Here is a 16,121-nt window from a genome sequence, read left to right as displayed (position 1 = left end):
CTTGGTCTATTGATCGTGTATATTTTATTTTGTTTGTGTTCCTTTTTCACTTCCCCCCTTCCCTTTCCCTTTTGAAATTGTATATATATTTCAATTGTATATAACTGTAATATAAGTGGAAACATATTTATATATATTGCTTTAGCTGTGTCTCTCTCGTTTTGGTTCTCTTGGTTTTTTTTCCTCTTCTCCCTTGCTTGGGGGGGGAGTTTTGTGGTGAGGTTTGGGGACCTGGCAGGGAGCCAGCTTCAAACCATATCAGAAGGTCACCCTGCCCATGAGCAAGGATCTTCCCACTGCAACAAATGCAGGGTACAAGCAGATGCACGAGGCAGAGGGCGACCAGCAAACACATTTGGTGATCAGGAAGGAACCACAGCCCTGGCAAACAGCTGGTGATGGGCTGAGGCAAAGGAAATCCTGGCCAACCAGTCAAGAGTGGTGGGGGTTTGGGGCTTTCCCGTGCAGGGACAGGAGTTGGACTTGATGATCCTTGTGGGTCCCTTCCAACTCAGGAGATTCTGTGGGTGTGGGTTCAGCCACAGGATGATTTTTGTTGAATTAAAGGAACTTGTTGGCTGGAACTGGTGCTGGGAGTGTCCCTGCCCAGTCACCTCAATGTGCTGCTCTTGATCCAGTTTAGAAACACCGTGTTGGAGGGTTTGGAGAGGACAGTGGTGACACCAAAGTCACCACTGCTCTGTGTCACTCTGGTGTGTGAGCACAGTGCTGCACTGGGGCCAGGAAAGCCTGCACTGGAACCTAAAACCCCATTTACCTGAGCTCTGCTCAGGCCAGTGTTGCCACACCAGCAGGGAGGGGCTGCTGGGACAGAGCAGAGGATGGAGAGGCCCCCCTGCCCCACACAGCAGCACTTGGGCTCAGCCCCAAGGAGTTTGTGACGTGCAGAGGTTTGCTTTGACCAGCTCAGTGTGGCCAACACTTCCCAAATTCAGCTTTTATGTCACCCGAGGACAGGCTGCCAGAGGACAAGCTGCCTCTGGTGAGGTGCCTCTGCCCCTCCACACTGCTCTGCCCGTGTCTCCTCGTCTGTGACACCCTGGGCACACACAGCTGTGCCAGCTCGAGCTGGGGCTCAAGGCTTGGGCAAAGGGCTGGCACGATGTAAAGGCTGAAAAAGCCTCTTTAATCACTCAGATCTCTGAGCAGCTGAGAAAGCACTGATGTGGTAACCACAACACACGTCACCTCTCTTCCTAAACGTTTTTGTGCATCGGGGTAACATCAGACCTGTGTGTAACAGCATTTGCACCCCAGCAGGGCTCAGTGCTCTGTGCCTGTGCCACTGCTAATAAAGGGCTTCCTTTTACCATTCCAGTGCTGTCCCTTTCTTCATGGAGCCCCCTTGATCTCTGTTAATTAGACTGCCTAACACCTGAACCAAGCAGGTGACTGGAGCTTTGGCAAGAATTTAGCAGCTGATCTGGGAGCTGGTTGTGAACTGACAGCTCCTCTTTATTCATTTTCGGAGGTGCACAACAATTGCCATCTGCAAGGGCAGTGATAAGTTGCCCACTCACAAAGACTGTTTGAGTGGCATCCTCTAGCAGAGGCAGGATTAGCTTCCCCAGCAGCCTGCACAACTCAGAGCTTCCCTGAGTGCCGAGGAACCCGCAGGCTCCTCCACATCCTCCTGAGGAACACAGGGATTTATCTGCACTGAGGCTTCATTGGGTTGTAAATTGAATTAGGGAATTCTACCTGCCTTCAGCTTGGCATTATCACAGTGGCTGCAGTGCTCAGAAACCCCCTGTCAATCACTGCCAGCTCTGCCTTGGACAGCTGAGGCAGCTCTGCCTCCCCAGCACCCCACACAGCTCAGAGGTCACACCCGATCCTCCTCCTTTCCCACTGTGACCTCAAACGACCCCGTCATGCAGAACCAGACACCAGGACAGCACCAGGCACCTCCCACTGCTTAACAAGACCATCAAACCCCAGAATGGTTTAGGTTGGAAGGGACCTTAAAGCTCCTCCTGTTCCACCCCCTGCCCTGGGTAGGAACACTTGACACTAGACCAGGTTGCTCCAAGCCCTGTCCAACCTGGCCTTGGACACTTGATCCGGGTGGTTTGTTGCCAACTACACCCCTCACCATCCCAGGAAATGCTTTGCTCAGTGGAATTCCCAGGTATCCTCCTCAGATGCTGCCTGGGAATCCTCACAGGATGCTCTTGCCAGGAGCAAATCCACACCCTCCCAAACTTCTGCCTCCCTCGCAGGTGGCCCTGTGCAAGAGCCAGGTGAAGGGAACTGGTACCTGCAGTGCACCACGATGGGACCGGCGTCGGGGGGGTTGCAGGTTTTCACCCGTCTCAGGAAAGCCAGGAAGGGGGTGGGATACTCGGGAACACCGTGGTCGGGCCACGCCGTGAACTGGAACTGCCGCACCTCCCGCTTCTCACTGGAGCCGTTCTGCAGGGACAGAGGAGCACCAGGGGTCAGGGGGGTACCTGCACCCCCACACCTGCCCGTAGGGTGTGTGAGGAGTGTGCCACAGCCCACCTCCAGGGAAGAACAGGAGCAGGAGCAGGAGCAAGCTCACCTTGTGAAGGGAGAACGTTCGGACGCAGAACGTGGCCAGCTCGATGGTGTCCAGCAGCGTCACCTGGATCATCCCGTAGGTGTCCGTGCCTCGGCCTGGCCAGTACTGGTCACACTTTATCTGGAAGACAGGAGGGATGGCTCAGTGCTGGGCCAAACCCTTCGCTGCTGGGGAAGCTCAATCCCAAACTGCCCTGACGGTTACGGGTGGCGAAGGGAAGAGGAGGCACAAAAAATGTCTTTACAGAGCACCAGGACAGGGACAGACCCAGGAGGAAAAGCTCCCACTGAACTAAGCACAGGCTTTGATGCCACATCAATCCCATGGACAACAGACTGGAATGATCCTGAAGATTAGAGGGAATGTACTTGGGCTTGTTAAACAAGAGAACTGATGTGAAACTTGCCACACGATTAACTCCAAGACAGAACTACGGAGCAGGCAACAGGATCTTCTCCTGGAGTTGCAAAGGAGGCTGCAGCTTTCCAGGGTGAATGGTTTGTTTTTTAAAAAGCAATGAATCACTGAACTTTCAGGGTGCTGGCAAAGCAGGCAGAAATCCCCCACTGGCTGCACATCAAAGGGATTTGCTGTTCCCCAACTCTCCCCTCCAATCCCCCAGGATTATGACTAACCAGTCATCCCTCTCATGCATCTTACCCGTGATTTCTCCTCCAGCTTAGTCATCATAACAATAGTAGCTGAACGCTGCTCCCACACCATCCTCCAGAAGTCTCCAAAGGTCTCTGGCAGAGGCCCCTGAGTGGCAATGTAGGCGTTCTGCTTCCTGTAGCCATCGATGTAGTTGGCGTTGATGTAATCACTGCCCACAATTCCTGGGTGAAACCAAGAAAATCAGGGAACTGCACGGGACTTCATACAGCTGGAAGCATGAAATCTTTGCAGGGATGTTGTTAGAGAGAATTCCCCTGCAGGAGCACCTTCTTGGCTTGGTGGGTCAGAATCAGAGCTGGGAGAAACGGGCTCTTGGTGTGTTTTTCCCAGCTCGAGCTCCTGCATTGCAGGGAGACAAGCAACTCCTTGCAAAAGATATTAAAGAGATTGAATATCAAGCCTTGAAATCATGGGCTTTCTACTGCTGCTGTGGCCAACAGGAGCAAGGTCCTGGCCCAGGGCTCCTACTGCAATGGCCTCCAACAGGACAAACTCAAGTCCTTGTCCCAGCACGCCCCGAGCCCAGGCACCAAATGCACCTGGTCGATGACTGTGTGGTCCATAACTCAATAGCAGGCAGAGAGCTACAGCTGGACAGAGCAAGGAATAAAACCAGGCTTGATTCAGACAGTGAAGGATTTGAAATTACAGGCTTTGACTCACTGTAAATTGCCCGTTGTCATTTTTAGGAGTGGGGTTTTGTTTCTACTCGTATGAGTTACAGGCTATTGAGTTACAGCTGCTCGCCTGGGTCCTTGCTTGAGGGTTTGGGATGAGCAGGAGGCACTGCCAGAGTGAAGAGGGTGATTGGGACACGGCAGGAGAAAGCTGCTCTGAAGTTAAAATGGACCCTGGCAAGCAGTGCTGCTCAGGTTCAGCTCCAGAGAGCTGCGCCTGGCACGGGGCTGGTGGGTGGTTTGGCCCGTTCCTAATTCCAGCCGAGTGGCTGGCAAGGCTGGCAGATCTGCTAAGCTGTGATTAACTTGGTGCAGAGCCCTTCCCTCCTGTCTCGAGGGGAGCCAAGGGTGGGGAGCAGCACCAACACAAAACTGGGCTGCAGCAAAAGGCACCGGTGCTGCTGGCGAGGTGCAAAGCCAGGGACCGCCTGCCAGTCCTCAAGGGCACTCAGCATTTCAGCTGCTGGGAGATAGGGCTTTTGATTAAATTTCTGGAGGGTTCCCTGCCCCCATTCTCTCCCAGTCTGAAGTTTCAGGAGGGAAGGGAGGCAGGAATGTGATCAAGGCAGAGCTTCTGGAATTAATCTCCTCTCCAGCCCCCTCGGGTCCACTCTGTGATTTAAGATGGGTGGCCACGAGCTCCTGCAATGCTCTGCTGTGTAACAGGCCCAGCTTCAGAGGAGTCACACAATTAAAGCTGCTACTTCTTCCTGACCAAGCAGCCGGTGACGTTCTGCAGCCTTGACAAATCCAGATTTAAAACAAAGAGAAAGCAAGAATTGATTCCTCCAGCTCCTTTCATCTTCCAGCTCTGAGCATAAAATAGAGCCTGGTAGGAAGGAGCACACCAGCCAAGGCATGTCAGAACCTCTCAGATGCTTGAAAATTCAACCTTGGCCCATCATATTTGCACCACTGGTCCCTCACAGAGCCCCTGGGCAGAGCTGGGACTGCTGCCTGCATCCAACCCCATGATCCAAGACCAGCCCAAGTGTCCTTCACTCCTACACTTGTGTTCTTCTCCCTTCCCTTGAATGACAAGGCAACTTTTTAAAGCCTCTGCTTTCCTTGGCTCATACAATATTAATCTCAGAATTAAACCAAGCCAGAACACAGTCAGCTTCACAAGGAGAAACACTTAAAGCCCTCTAACAGCAGACCAGACTAATGCAGATTCGTGCAGTTTTCTGGCAAGTCACCACACTGCTGCTGCCTCAGGACCAGCTCTTCCCCTTCTCCATGTCCCTCAGAGATACCATGGGGGAGATTATTCCAACAATTCCCTGCTCACAGAGGTGCCTGAGTTAACCTCTCCATTCACCAGGCAGTTACCAGGACATCCCACATCCTCTCTGCTCTGATGATCAGCTCCTGGCAATGCAAGACTGGCCTCGAACGCTTTATCCCTGCGGCGCAGCCACGGCCCGAGCCCGTGAAACTCCAGCTTTATCTCAGCAGCAGCAGCCCAAGCAGGTGCCCTGTTCAGCTCCATTTCAAGCCCCTTTTATCCTGGCGTGCACGGGAGCAGCTCTGTCAAGAGCCATGAGTTGTGAAATTTAATGTAAATTTTCTGACTGCACCATCGCTCACAGAAGCGGCTCAGGAAACAATTTATGACCCACAAGGCTCACGCTCACCCCTTCTTATCCCGAGCCTTTTAGGGGCCAGGGCTGCAGCAAGAGCTGCATATCAAGTGATCTCTCTGCCTGTGCTGCTGCTGCTGCTCACATTTGTACAATTAGCCCTGTGTTACCTCTCATTCATCCCTGTACAGCCACGCTCTGCGTTCCCTGCCACCCACCACCCCATCCCTGCTCTCTCTAAAGCATTATGTGGTCTGAATTCTTCCTGTTAGTCACAGACGTATCAAACAGACATCTCCAAGCAAAGGGAAGACAGTTCCTTGATAAACCAGCCCTTGAAATGAGGGATTGCAGCTCCAGGGAATATGTCAGTCACTGGGATTTAACAAACGCTCGGTTTACAGAGGTATCTCCTGCTCGCTAAACTCCCAGGGAGATGTTAAGAGAAGAATATAAATAGAGACCAGAGGAGAGCATGTGAGATGTGCTTCCCTGCAGCAACTCCACCCCAGTACTACCTGGTGGGAGCAGGGATGCTCCATGGGAGGCTCCTTACCTTCGATGGGCAGCAGGATGACGCGCGAGTGGTCGTAGGCGATCACATTCGCGTAGCGGTTCTTGGGCTTGTTCACTTCGAGGTTGGAGTGCTCCCAGGTGAACTGCTGGCCAGGATCAATGGACTGGAGGAATTGGGAAAGAAAATGGAAGAGTCAGTGAAGAGCAAAGCAGCAAATCAAGCTCTGAGTCCCTTGTTCCACGTGGGACATCGTGGCTCTGGAGATCTCGCTGAGGAGCGCAGCGGTCACTGTTTGTTCCCCCCAGCTTTGCTGTGGGAAAGCCCCGGTGCCATAGCTCCTGTTCCATCTCCATTGGCCACCCAGAGAGGTATATCTGAGGTAATTTCCCCTCTGGCTTGATGCAACCTCATGGCAAAAGCATCAGTGCCCTGGCACAGGTTGCCCAGAGAAGCTGTGGCTGCCCCATCCCTGGGTTAGTCACAGCCCCATGTTACCAACCCCAATAAATGCTGGGAACTGGGAGATAACAGGAATGAGCACATCAGGGTATTTAGGGAGCGATCAAGAGGCCAAATCTGTGCATGGTTAAACTACACCATGATTAGGAGGGCAGGAATGTACCAGTGTCTTGGTGAGTGCTAATACCTGGGGAAGAAGATATTTAAGTCAGGACAAGGTTTATGACCATGTGTAAAAATGGGACATGAACCATCAGGGGAAACAGGGGCTTACAAGAAGGATGGAGAGGGACTTTTCACAAGGGCTCGTAGAGATAGGACAAGGGGGAATGGCCTTAAGCTGAAGGAGGGTAGATTTAAATTGGAAATTGGGAAGAAATTCCTCCCTGGGGGGGGGGTGAGGCCCTGGCACAGGTTGCCCAGAGAAGCTGTGGCTGCCCCATCCCTGGAAGTGTCCAAGGCCAAGTTGGACACTTGATCTAGTGGAAGGTGTCCCTGCCCATGGCAGGGGGGGTGGGATGAGATGGGTTTAAGGTCCCTTCCAACCCAAACAAGTCTGTGATTCTGTGATCAAAAATCATTCATGGGCAAAAGGAAGGGACCAGGCTGCTCTGTATGGAGCAGGGACAGCAATACTTGGGACCACAAGGACTCAGCCCCAAAGGTGTCCCAGTTCAAAGGGTGGAGAAACCCCCCCAGGAGCCTGGCAGGAGGCAGCTTCCTGCTCACAGGGCAAGGAGTGCATCTCCCAGCACAGAGCAAGGGTAAGGACTCCAGCCCTAAGACACTCAATCAACATGGAGTTTTCCTAGAAGGGATGAAGGAATAAACAATGAAATGCACTGGAGAGAAAAATCCCCTCTGCCTGTCCTAGTGATTTATGCCAGGTTTGGTGGGTAGGTTTTTTTTTTTTCCTCTCTCTAAAGTCCAGCTGTCCCAGATATGGAAATTAGGTTAATTACGTTTACCTCTAAATCCTCAGCCAGAGAATTAAATAAAACAAGGGCTTAATTCCTTCATCATTTTGCAGAGCCCTTGGGGTTTGCCTCAATTGGAGGCCTGGCAGGAGCGTGCCGAGCTGTTTCCTGCTGTTTGCTCTCCCTCTCCCTGCCAGGAGAGGGTCTCAGATCCATCCCTGTGAGCTGGCAGGGGTTGACTCTTGCCTGGCACCCTCTGCCCTCCCTGTCTGTGCCCACCCTGGAGCTCCCCGGGCCCCGTGGTGGCAGCGCTGGTACAAAACCACCCGAAAAACCCTCCTCCAAACCCCTCCCCCGTGCGCTCTCGCTGCGGAGAATTCCTAACTAATGGGTATTTATACTATTGTAATGTGTCTGTTTGCTCTCCATCCCTCTAATCAGGCCTCGCCTTCACTTCATTAGCGATGTTTGTTCAGCTCTGGCTCTCCCACCGGAGGAGGTTGGGCTGGCGCGGAGCCAGGGCACTTGGGATATGGCATTATGCAAATCCGCCTCTGGAATTTGGATGGAGCACATCAACGGGCTGCTGCTGCCCACCCCCTGCCGCCCCAACGTGGGGGGGAGAGAGCCCAGCAGGGCAAAATAGGCCTTCTCCAACATGTAACCCCCTGCCCCGGGGGTGCAGAGCTAAGAGCACGGCGCTGCTTCCCATGGGCTGATGTCTGGAATTCAGGAGCAGGGAGAAAGCATCCCTTTGTCTGGAAAATATGCCCTGCAAACAGACCTAGGCAGCCTAGACTAGTTATTAGGCTAAAAATATCAGGGCGTTTTACGTCTTTCAACAACAAAACCAATAGTGGAGAGAGATTTTTTACAAGGGCACAGAGTGGTAAAACAAGGGGAAATGGCTTTAAACGGAGAGTAGGTTTAGAAGAGATTTGGGACAAATTTCTCCCTGTGAGGGTGGGGAGGCCCTGGCACAGGTTGGGCAGAGAAGCTGTGGCTGCCCCATCCCTGGAAGTGTCCAAGGCCAGGTTGGACTGGGCTTGGAGCAATCTGGGATAGGGAAAGGTGTCCCTGCCCGTGGCAGGGGGTGGGACTGGATGGGCTTTAAGGTTCCTTCCAACCCAACCCCTTCTGGAATTCTGTGATCCTGTGTTCCCTCTGCACTGGAAGCCTCCCACACCCTGAGGGCCCCACAGCACCCAGCTCTGCCTCTGCACAAGGAGGGTGCAAATCCCCCTGTTTTCCCAGCTTTAGCTCAGCTGTGAAGGACTCCCTGCTCCTCTCAGCTGCCTGACACTGGGTGTCACATTCCTTGGCTTGGTCCTCTCCAAACACAGGAAGACCCAGGACAGCTCCCTATCCCATCCCATCCCATCCCATCCCATCCCACAGTCACCTTCCAGAGCTGCATCCCCCTTCTCCAAGGGAGATCAGCCCCTGCTCCCTGGCAGGAGCAGCTCATGAACCAAACTTCTTTCTTTTTATGACCTGGAATTGAACCCAGCGAAGCACTAAGTAATTAACTTCTAATCATAAATAACTTTTAAATTTCAACTAACCAGATCCAAATAAACTAAGCAATGTTTATTTGGATGAGGGCCTGCCTGAATTCCCTAATTCCTGGCTCTGCAAACCCATGCACAGCACTCACTCTTGCTCATACCTCATACTCTTGGGATAATTTCAGGTTATCATTAGCTTTGAGATGCTCTGTGTGTTCAGCCAGCTCGGAAACGGGGATGGGTGGGTGGCTGAGCATACCTAAAAGACAAGACAGCAGGAAAAGAATCTCATTTAATAATAACTAAAATTCACAACCGTTGTGCATTTTATAAGAAAGAAGAAACAAGAAAAGAAAATAAATTACAATGTAAGATCTGCAATGAAAGTAGGGAGGTTAGAAGAGAAGAATTCAGGGCTCGAAATTGTGTCCTTGGAAGTAAAAAAAAAAAAAAAAAAGAAAATATCAAGGAAATAAAAAAAAACAAACAAAACAGTAAAATGAGAGTGTTCCCATGATGGCCCCATTTTCAATGTGTAAATCAGAGCAAAACAAAAAGGAAAATCCGAAGAGCAGATGCGTGTTAGCGATTCCAATAGTGGACTTGGAATGAGCAAACGCTGCCAGAGGAACCCACGCAGCAAATGGCACAGCACCCGCCAGGATCAGGAACCACCTCCAACAGAAAAGGGGGGAAGGGGCAGGATCCAGCCAACCATGGTGATGTGGGGCAGGGGATGGGAATATGCAGATGTGGGGAGGCAGGGGAGGCTTTTCAGGAATTGGACTGGATGATCTTTAAGGTCTTTTTCCAACCTCAAGGACTCTTGAGTTGTCCTCGGCACAACGTCGGCTCTGGAAGTTCTCAGCCTGAGGTCTGGCCTCCCCCATTCCCAGAGTGCAGCCGGGCACGGGAACGCCAAGCGCCGGCTTCTCTCCCCACCCATGGCTCGTGGATGATGTTCCCTCAACAGCACAGCCCTCCCTCCCACCAGGTCAGGCTGTGCCAACCCCACCCAGGCTCTGCTGGGAATGTCGTTACCTTCCGGGATGGAGAGGCAGGAGATCCGCAGGCCCCTTCTCAGCCAGGGGCATGGGAACAATTTGCTGCAGAGCCTGATGCCTCCTGACCTGGGTCACCTGCTGCCCCTGCAACCCTCCCCAGTGCTTGGGTGTGCTGGTATTGAGGCAGCCAGAGCTGCCAAGGAACACACTGGATCCCCTGAGAAAAGGCTCTGAGCCATACTGGGGGTCCTGCTCAGCCAGACTGGTCAGACTGGGGCACATCTCAGCCACCCCATGGGGTGAGCAGCCACGGCTGACTCGGTTCTCAGTCCTGAAAGGGGCAGCTGGAGCTCTGGGAAGAGCAGGGATCCCTCCCTTCCTATCATCTCAAACAGCTACGCTACAAATCCAGGTGGAAAAGCGCTCCGTGCTCTGCTCATCTGCATCGGATTATGTTTTTCCAAAGGCTTCCCATGCTGTCTGCCAGCCAGTCCTGCTCTGGGTGGCCTGGGAGAGCAGCATGCTGAGAAGCCCTGGGCAGTGCCCCCGATGAGAAGGACAGGAGTGAGGAAGAGATGGAAGCCAGGGAGAATTTCGAGCCCCGTGGGTGTTGGTGGGTGACAAAGCAGCGGCGGTGGCAGCAGCATGGTCAGATACTCTGAAAACTCAGCACAGAGATGGCAAAGCAAGCATGACATCCTCAGTTTTACAGTGATTTGGGAGAGGTGCTGCCTCCCCCAGGCCTGGGCAGGGAATGAGTCTGTCATACCTGGACAGGTTTCTCCTAAGCTAATGGGACATCTACTTTCAGCACAAGGAAATCTGGCTGAAAATAGACCAAAAAAAGCTCACAAAAATAACCCAAAGTGCTCTGGAGGCTGCACTGGCTTCATTTTAGTCTGCTGGGGGTCAGGGCAGGAAGTTTCTCCTGGAGGAAAAGCTCTCAGTTCATCTCTTGCTGTGCTGTCCCACTGCACCTGGAGAAGGATTTCTCCACCTGGATGGGGGGAGGCTGCTGTCCAGTCCATCCCAGTACCACAGCACCGATGTGGACTGGGGGAGTTGGGAGGAGCTGGTCCTCTCTACATCTGTGTGGGACTGGAAGGCCAACCTGGCTGAGCTGCTCCAGATCAGAGACCATCAAAACAGTTTAACACCATCAACACTTCCCTCAGGGTCAGTCCTTCTGCCTCTGGAAGTGAGGGCTGAGGGGGGCAATGAACACACCTTGACCTGGAGCCTCAGGGCAAAGCCAAACCCTACCCAGAGCAACTCCTGGCACCTCAATCAGCTTTTTCCAGACCCCTGAGAGTCACTGACTCCTTCCCCCAGGCAGCTCCCAGCCCAGCTGCCACCTCCTGACTCCAAAAAGCCAGAGATTATGTGCTGAGAAACACAGCATGAAGTCCCAAGTAATGGACACAGAGGTTAAAAGGAAAAAATAAATGCTCAGAAGCCCCACTAATAATGAGCAAGAAAAAACCTCACTCTCCTTGGCTCAGGAGTCCTGGAGCAACATGTGTTATTCCCTCTGAGCCAGAGGCCTGCATGGGAAAGGCCCACTGTGCCAATCTGGAACGAGGAGTCACATTCCTCTCGAAGGAATTTCACAAGTTTCCTTCATAAAAGCTCCAGAAAAAAAAAATCTTCAGTGTGACCAGCTCCTGAAAACCAACCCTGCCCTTTGCTGGGGAACATCCTGCTTCCCCTCCAACCTCCTGTGCACTGGCACTGGCTGGGAGCACATGGGAACTTGCCTTGTTTTACTGCTGTTAAGGACAGAATCTCCTTGTGGGATTGATTTCTAGGGCTTTTTAGAATAAAAGGAGACCAGAAACCTCTGCAGCGATAAACACTTCCCTGGTCAAAATGCCAAGTGCATGGGGGCTCCATTAAGATCCAGGAGTTTAGTATTAAATGAGGTAGAAGCACTTCCAGTGGCACCAGCCCTGCTGCTGTGTCAGCTAAGCAGCTGCTCTTTGCTTTAATTTAATAACTCATTTTAAGGTATGAAGGGAAATGGCTCACAGGTTCCTCTGCTCAGTGGCCTCGGGGCTACTGCAGGGAACTCAGCCAGGGTGGCAGTGGGAGCCAGGAAAACACACACAACCTCCCTGTTACAATAATGGGGGTGAGAGGAGGGTGGCAGCAAACTGGGACAATAGTGACAGGAGTATTCCATACCAGAGAGACCAATATTTGGACTGAATTATTCAGGAAAACATCCCAGCTCTTGCATCTCTGAGCACAAGCAGCATCTGTGACTCTCCAGCTGAAATCTCACATCTACTTCCCTGCCCAGTATTAAAAAAAAAAAGTCCTAAAAAAAAATCCAGCCCAAACCACCCAGCAAGGCTGGGATCTTGGCTCCTAATGGGATGAAGTCTTTCCGAGCCAGTCTCATCTAACATTTCAATCACTTGAATCTCTCTAATCTTATCACAAAAGACTTGATTCTTTGTGCACCAGCCAGAAACGTCACCCTAACATCTGTTCCACGGGCCAGAGCCCGTTTATCCCACAAAGTCACTGTGGCTGGATGGCACTCTGTGTGAAACCGGGGGGGTGGAGGCCCGTGGAGTGGCCTCTGCTCTTTGTGCTCCTGGAACAAGCCAGTGCCAAGGAACAGACACCTGCCACAGATGGGAAACAGCCCTTTTTTCCTCGTCTGACACGAGAAGGTGCCTGTGTGGCTCTTTCCAGAGGGAGGGATCATCAGCTGTGGCTCCCGTTTCTCTTTGCCTGCGTTACAAACACGAAGCACACACACACCCCACACTCACAGTGGGCCCAGGAACGAGAACAAGGGACATGGAGCAAGGGCTTCAGCAATGAAACATCTTCCACAAGGGGGTAAAGGCAGCCTGGGGAGCCAAGTCCTTCTCCTGGGACAGCAGAGAGACACCGGAGCACGGACAGCGGTGCTGCCACGGGCTCTGATCTCCTGCTGCCCCCCTTGTCCTGCCAGAGGCCTGATCTGGGATACTGTAAAACTGGAAGCGCAGTTCAGACAAACAGATGGCACAGAAAAGGGATGAGATGGGCAAACACGGCAGGGACACGGAGAATTCGGCAAAAAAAAAATCAAAGTATAGTAACAGGAACGGAACGAGAATCGGAAAGGAAAGCGACAGAAGAGAAAATAATAATGGGAGAGGGGGGAAAAATGAAACCAACAGGAACAAAAACACACAGGAACTAACTTTCCAAGTCAAACTCAGGGTCACTGAGAGGGCTGCTCAGACCAGAATCTGCAGAAAACAGTAAAAAATAAATAAATAAAAGATACACTTTTGTAAAAATTTCATGCTAATTAAAAAAAAAACAAAAGCCAACATAAATCTAAAGAGGAAAAGAAAGGTATTCCTTGTGCTGATTAGGCTAGGACAGGATATCTAAGAGGTGCTATGATTTCCCCTCTCTGAGCTGCACGTTCCCATTCCCACGTCCCCCCTCTGTTTCACTGCTGGGGGCACAATGGAGGTTCTACCTGGGGTCACCTGGCTGCAGAAGAGCCTACAAGCCCCTTCTGAACCACAATATATTGAATTTAAAGGCCTTTAATTCAGACAGCACCTGTGGAGTCTTCCCCTGCAAACTGCACCACTGTCTCTCCATCACCACCAACACACTCCAAGCTGATTTTTCCACCCATTTCCATTTTCACCCAATGGTTTGCAAAGTTCTGTGGGAGGCAGGTGATCAACTCTCCCAAATCCTTTAAAACATTTGACTGCTTTACAAATTACAGAGCAGAATAAACCAGCCAGGTCAACTCCATGGCCAGACAGACTTGGAAAGGAAATGGCAGCATCTTCCTACAGCCAGACTGGACACAGGCAGTGCCTTTGGGATCTGCAGAGCCCTAATGCAGGTTTGCATGTCTCAGCTCCCTTTCACAGGCCTCTCAGACCCAGAATTCAGAGGCACAGCATGACCAAACCAGTGGGGTCAACAGAAGATTGGCTCACTCATGCATCAATCCCATTACCTGATGGAAGCACCCTGAGCTGACTCTGCTGTCCTGTGGGACAGGGGGGAATTCTCAGTCAGGGAAACACATGAACCAGCACCTCCAGCTGCTTCTTGGCACCAAGACCAAGCAAGACCACAAACTTTTCTCTTTATTTTTGCCTCAGCATGGGTTTTTCACCTGGGGGAGTGCAGCTCTTTCTCTTGGGTCCCTCACCTCCACCTGGAGCACCCAGAAGCCCATGGAATGCTCCCAAAGGGAGCTCCTGTGTGCACCCAGGATAACACTGTGCCCAGACAAGTGCAAACTGCTGCTGGGCTGCAGCTGGGGACACTCAGACACCTTCAGACTCCACTGCAAGAGCAGCACTAAGAGCTGATTTAGGGACCTACCTGTGCTGAACTGCTTTGCACTCGGTCCCTGCAGGCTGCACTGAACCCACTGAGCAACATTCCTAAGCTTGGGCTGATCCCAGTGGGTTCTTCCTAACTCATTTTGATGTGAACTCCTCAGCTCAGTGCTGTTCCATAGATCCCTGCCCCCTGGGTACCTACTGCCAACCTCACCCTAAGGAAACTCGGACAACGCTAAGGACAGGACTGGGATGGGAAGGGCAAACAGGAGCTACAGAAACATTATTAACGAGCACAAACCAGCAAAATAAAAATACAAACAAACTGAAAACAACAGCCAGCCCCCAAAAAGCACAATAAACTCCCTTCCAAATCCTCAAGCACCAGGAACTCGGAGGCAGAGGGGTGGGCAGGTGCTGGTTGGCTCGCCCAGTGTCCATCTGCGTGAGGCTGTGCCTGGGCTGTGTCAGTGGTGGCTTTGCAGAGGTGCCATGCAGGCAGCTGGGACATGCATGGACATGGGGACACGTGTGTGTGGGAAGGAGGGTGCAGGGAACCTCCCTATCAAGGAATTCAGTGCTGTTATCCACTCGCCCCACAGCCGCTCCCAGTGACAGGCTGTCCTGAGCTGCTGTGGCTGCTCCATCCATTGTCCAAGGCCAGGCTGGACAGGACTTGGAGCAACCTGGTCTAGTGGAAGGTGTCCCTGTCCACAGCAGGGGGGTGGAACTGGATGAACTTTAAGGTCCCTCCCCAACCCAAACCATTCTGGGATTCCACGACAGCGTCTGCACCAAGCAAGGAGACGCTGCCCTGTCTGCGCCAAGCAACCAGTCACCTTTCCCCTTTCCCCCTGCACAGCCACGGGCAGGCCTGGCACCAGAAAGCACCAGTTCCAGATGTGGCTGGAGCTCTGGGTGCTGGGCAGCCTGCAGTGCTCCACCTCACCACCCCGGCAGCTCCCAGGGTGAAGCACAGGGTGCTCTGGCACGTCTGGCACAGCCACAGCTCTTGCAGCTGTGTCCTCAGCCCAGAACGCACCAATTCACCTGGGAATCCAGGAAAACCCCTCTTCCCGCCTTGCCAGCACCGGGAAGAGCCTGTGCAAGGTCCTTGAGGCTCCCAGCAAAGGTGTCTCTCAGCAATCCCACTCAGCACAGACAAGGCTCGGGGTCCCTTGGCTGCACCCCTGGGTAGCACTGGGTCTCCAGGCAGTGCTGCTGCAGCCTTCAGCCAGGCAGGAAGGGGTTAAGGAAGGGGCAGGTGCTCCATTCCTGCCTTCCCAGTTAGCAGCCAGGGTTACCTGGAGTCTGGAAGTTGATGCGCCTCATCTCCACGGGGTCCTTGGGGTGGTGGGGGGCGATTTCCGCGTTGTTCAGGAGGCATTTCGTCCGGGGCTCCGAATCCTTCCGTTTGCTTTGGAACAAAACAAAACAAAACAAAAAAGAAACGGAGAAAGAACAGAAAGACAAAGCAGCTTAGCTCATGGGCCTCGTGCTCCCCTGGAGTTTTCTCAGCTACTGATGTTCAGACCTGAGCAAAGCTCCCGCCGAAAATCAAAGGTGCAGCCAAGGGTAAAAGTGTATGAATTGCATCAGAAAAGGGATGAGGTTTGGAAGGTTTGAGGGGTTTATAACGGCCCAGCAGCCCCTCAGCAGCTTTCAGGCAAGTTTGGAAGTTCCCCTCTTCTCACAGCACAGACAGGCAGCTGTGAACTCACACCTGCCTGCCCAGACCAGCCTCCACTGAACACTGCAGAGCTCTGCAAGCAAAAACCTTCCAATTCTGGCCAAGCCATTTTCAGCCTGAAAGAACCAGGGCCAACAGAATCATTTGGAAAAGTACAGAATCTCCTGGCCGTGACCTTGGACACAAAGCACTGATATTGC

General features: G+C 52.4%; 1 protein-coding gene across 9 annotated transcripts in view; it reads right to left on the bottom strand.

Moving 5' to 3' along the window:
• The window catches only part of PTPRS (protein tyrosine phosphatase receptor type S), a 166,838-nt gene that overhangs the window by 7,647 nt on the left and 143,070 nt on the right, over window positions 1–16,121 (bottom strand). For 7 of the 9 annotated variants that reach the window (XM_051810457.1, XM_051810465.1, XM_051810458.1 and 4 more), the window contains 7 exons: window positions 15,536–15,648; window positions 13,110–13,157; window positions 9,064–9,161; window positions 6,058–6,181; window positions 3,227–3,402; window positions 2,567–2,686; window positions 2,282–2,436 (listed from right to left, as the gene is read on the bottom strand). In XM_051810457.1, the coding sequence (XP_051666417.1) occupies window positions 2,282–2,436; window positions 2,567–2,686; window positions 3,227–3,402; window positions 6,058–6,181; window positions 9,064–9,161; window positions 13,110–13,157; window positions 15,536–15,648 (834 nt within the window). The remainder of the gene's footprint in view (window positions 1–2,281; window positions 2,437–2,566; window positions 2,687–3,226; window positions 3,403–6,057; window positions 6,182–9,063; window positions 9,162–13,109; window positions 13,158–15,535; window positions 15,649–16,121) is intronic. The other 2 variants (XM_051810460.1, XM_051810461.1) reach the window with 1 other exon arrangement.

Source organism: Manacus candei, unplaced genomic scaffold (genome assembly GCF_025592945.1).
Source record: "Manacus candei isolate 608988 ecotype Guabito, Panama unplaced genomic scaffold, ASM2559294v1 h1tg000078l, whole genome shotgun sequence".
In the NCBI taxonomy this organism is placed as follows: domain Eukaryota; kingdom Metazoa; phylum Chordata; class Aves; order Passeriformes; family Pipridae; genus Manacus; species Manacus candei.
The sequence above is the reverse complement of the archived record's forward strand: the minus strand, read 5'-3'. Positions and strand labels throughout refer to the sequence as shown.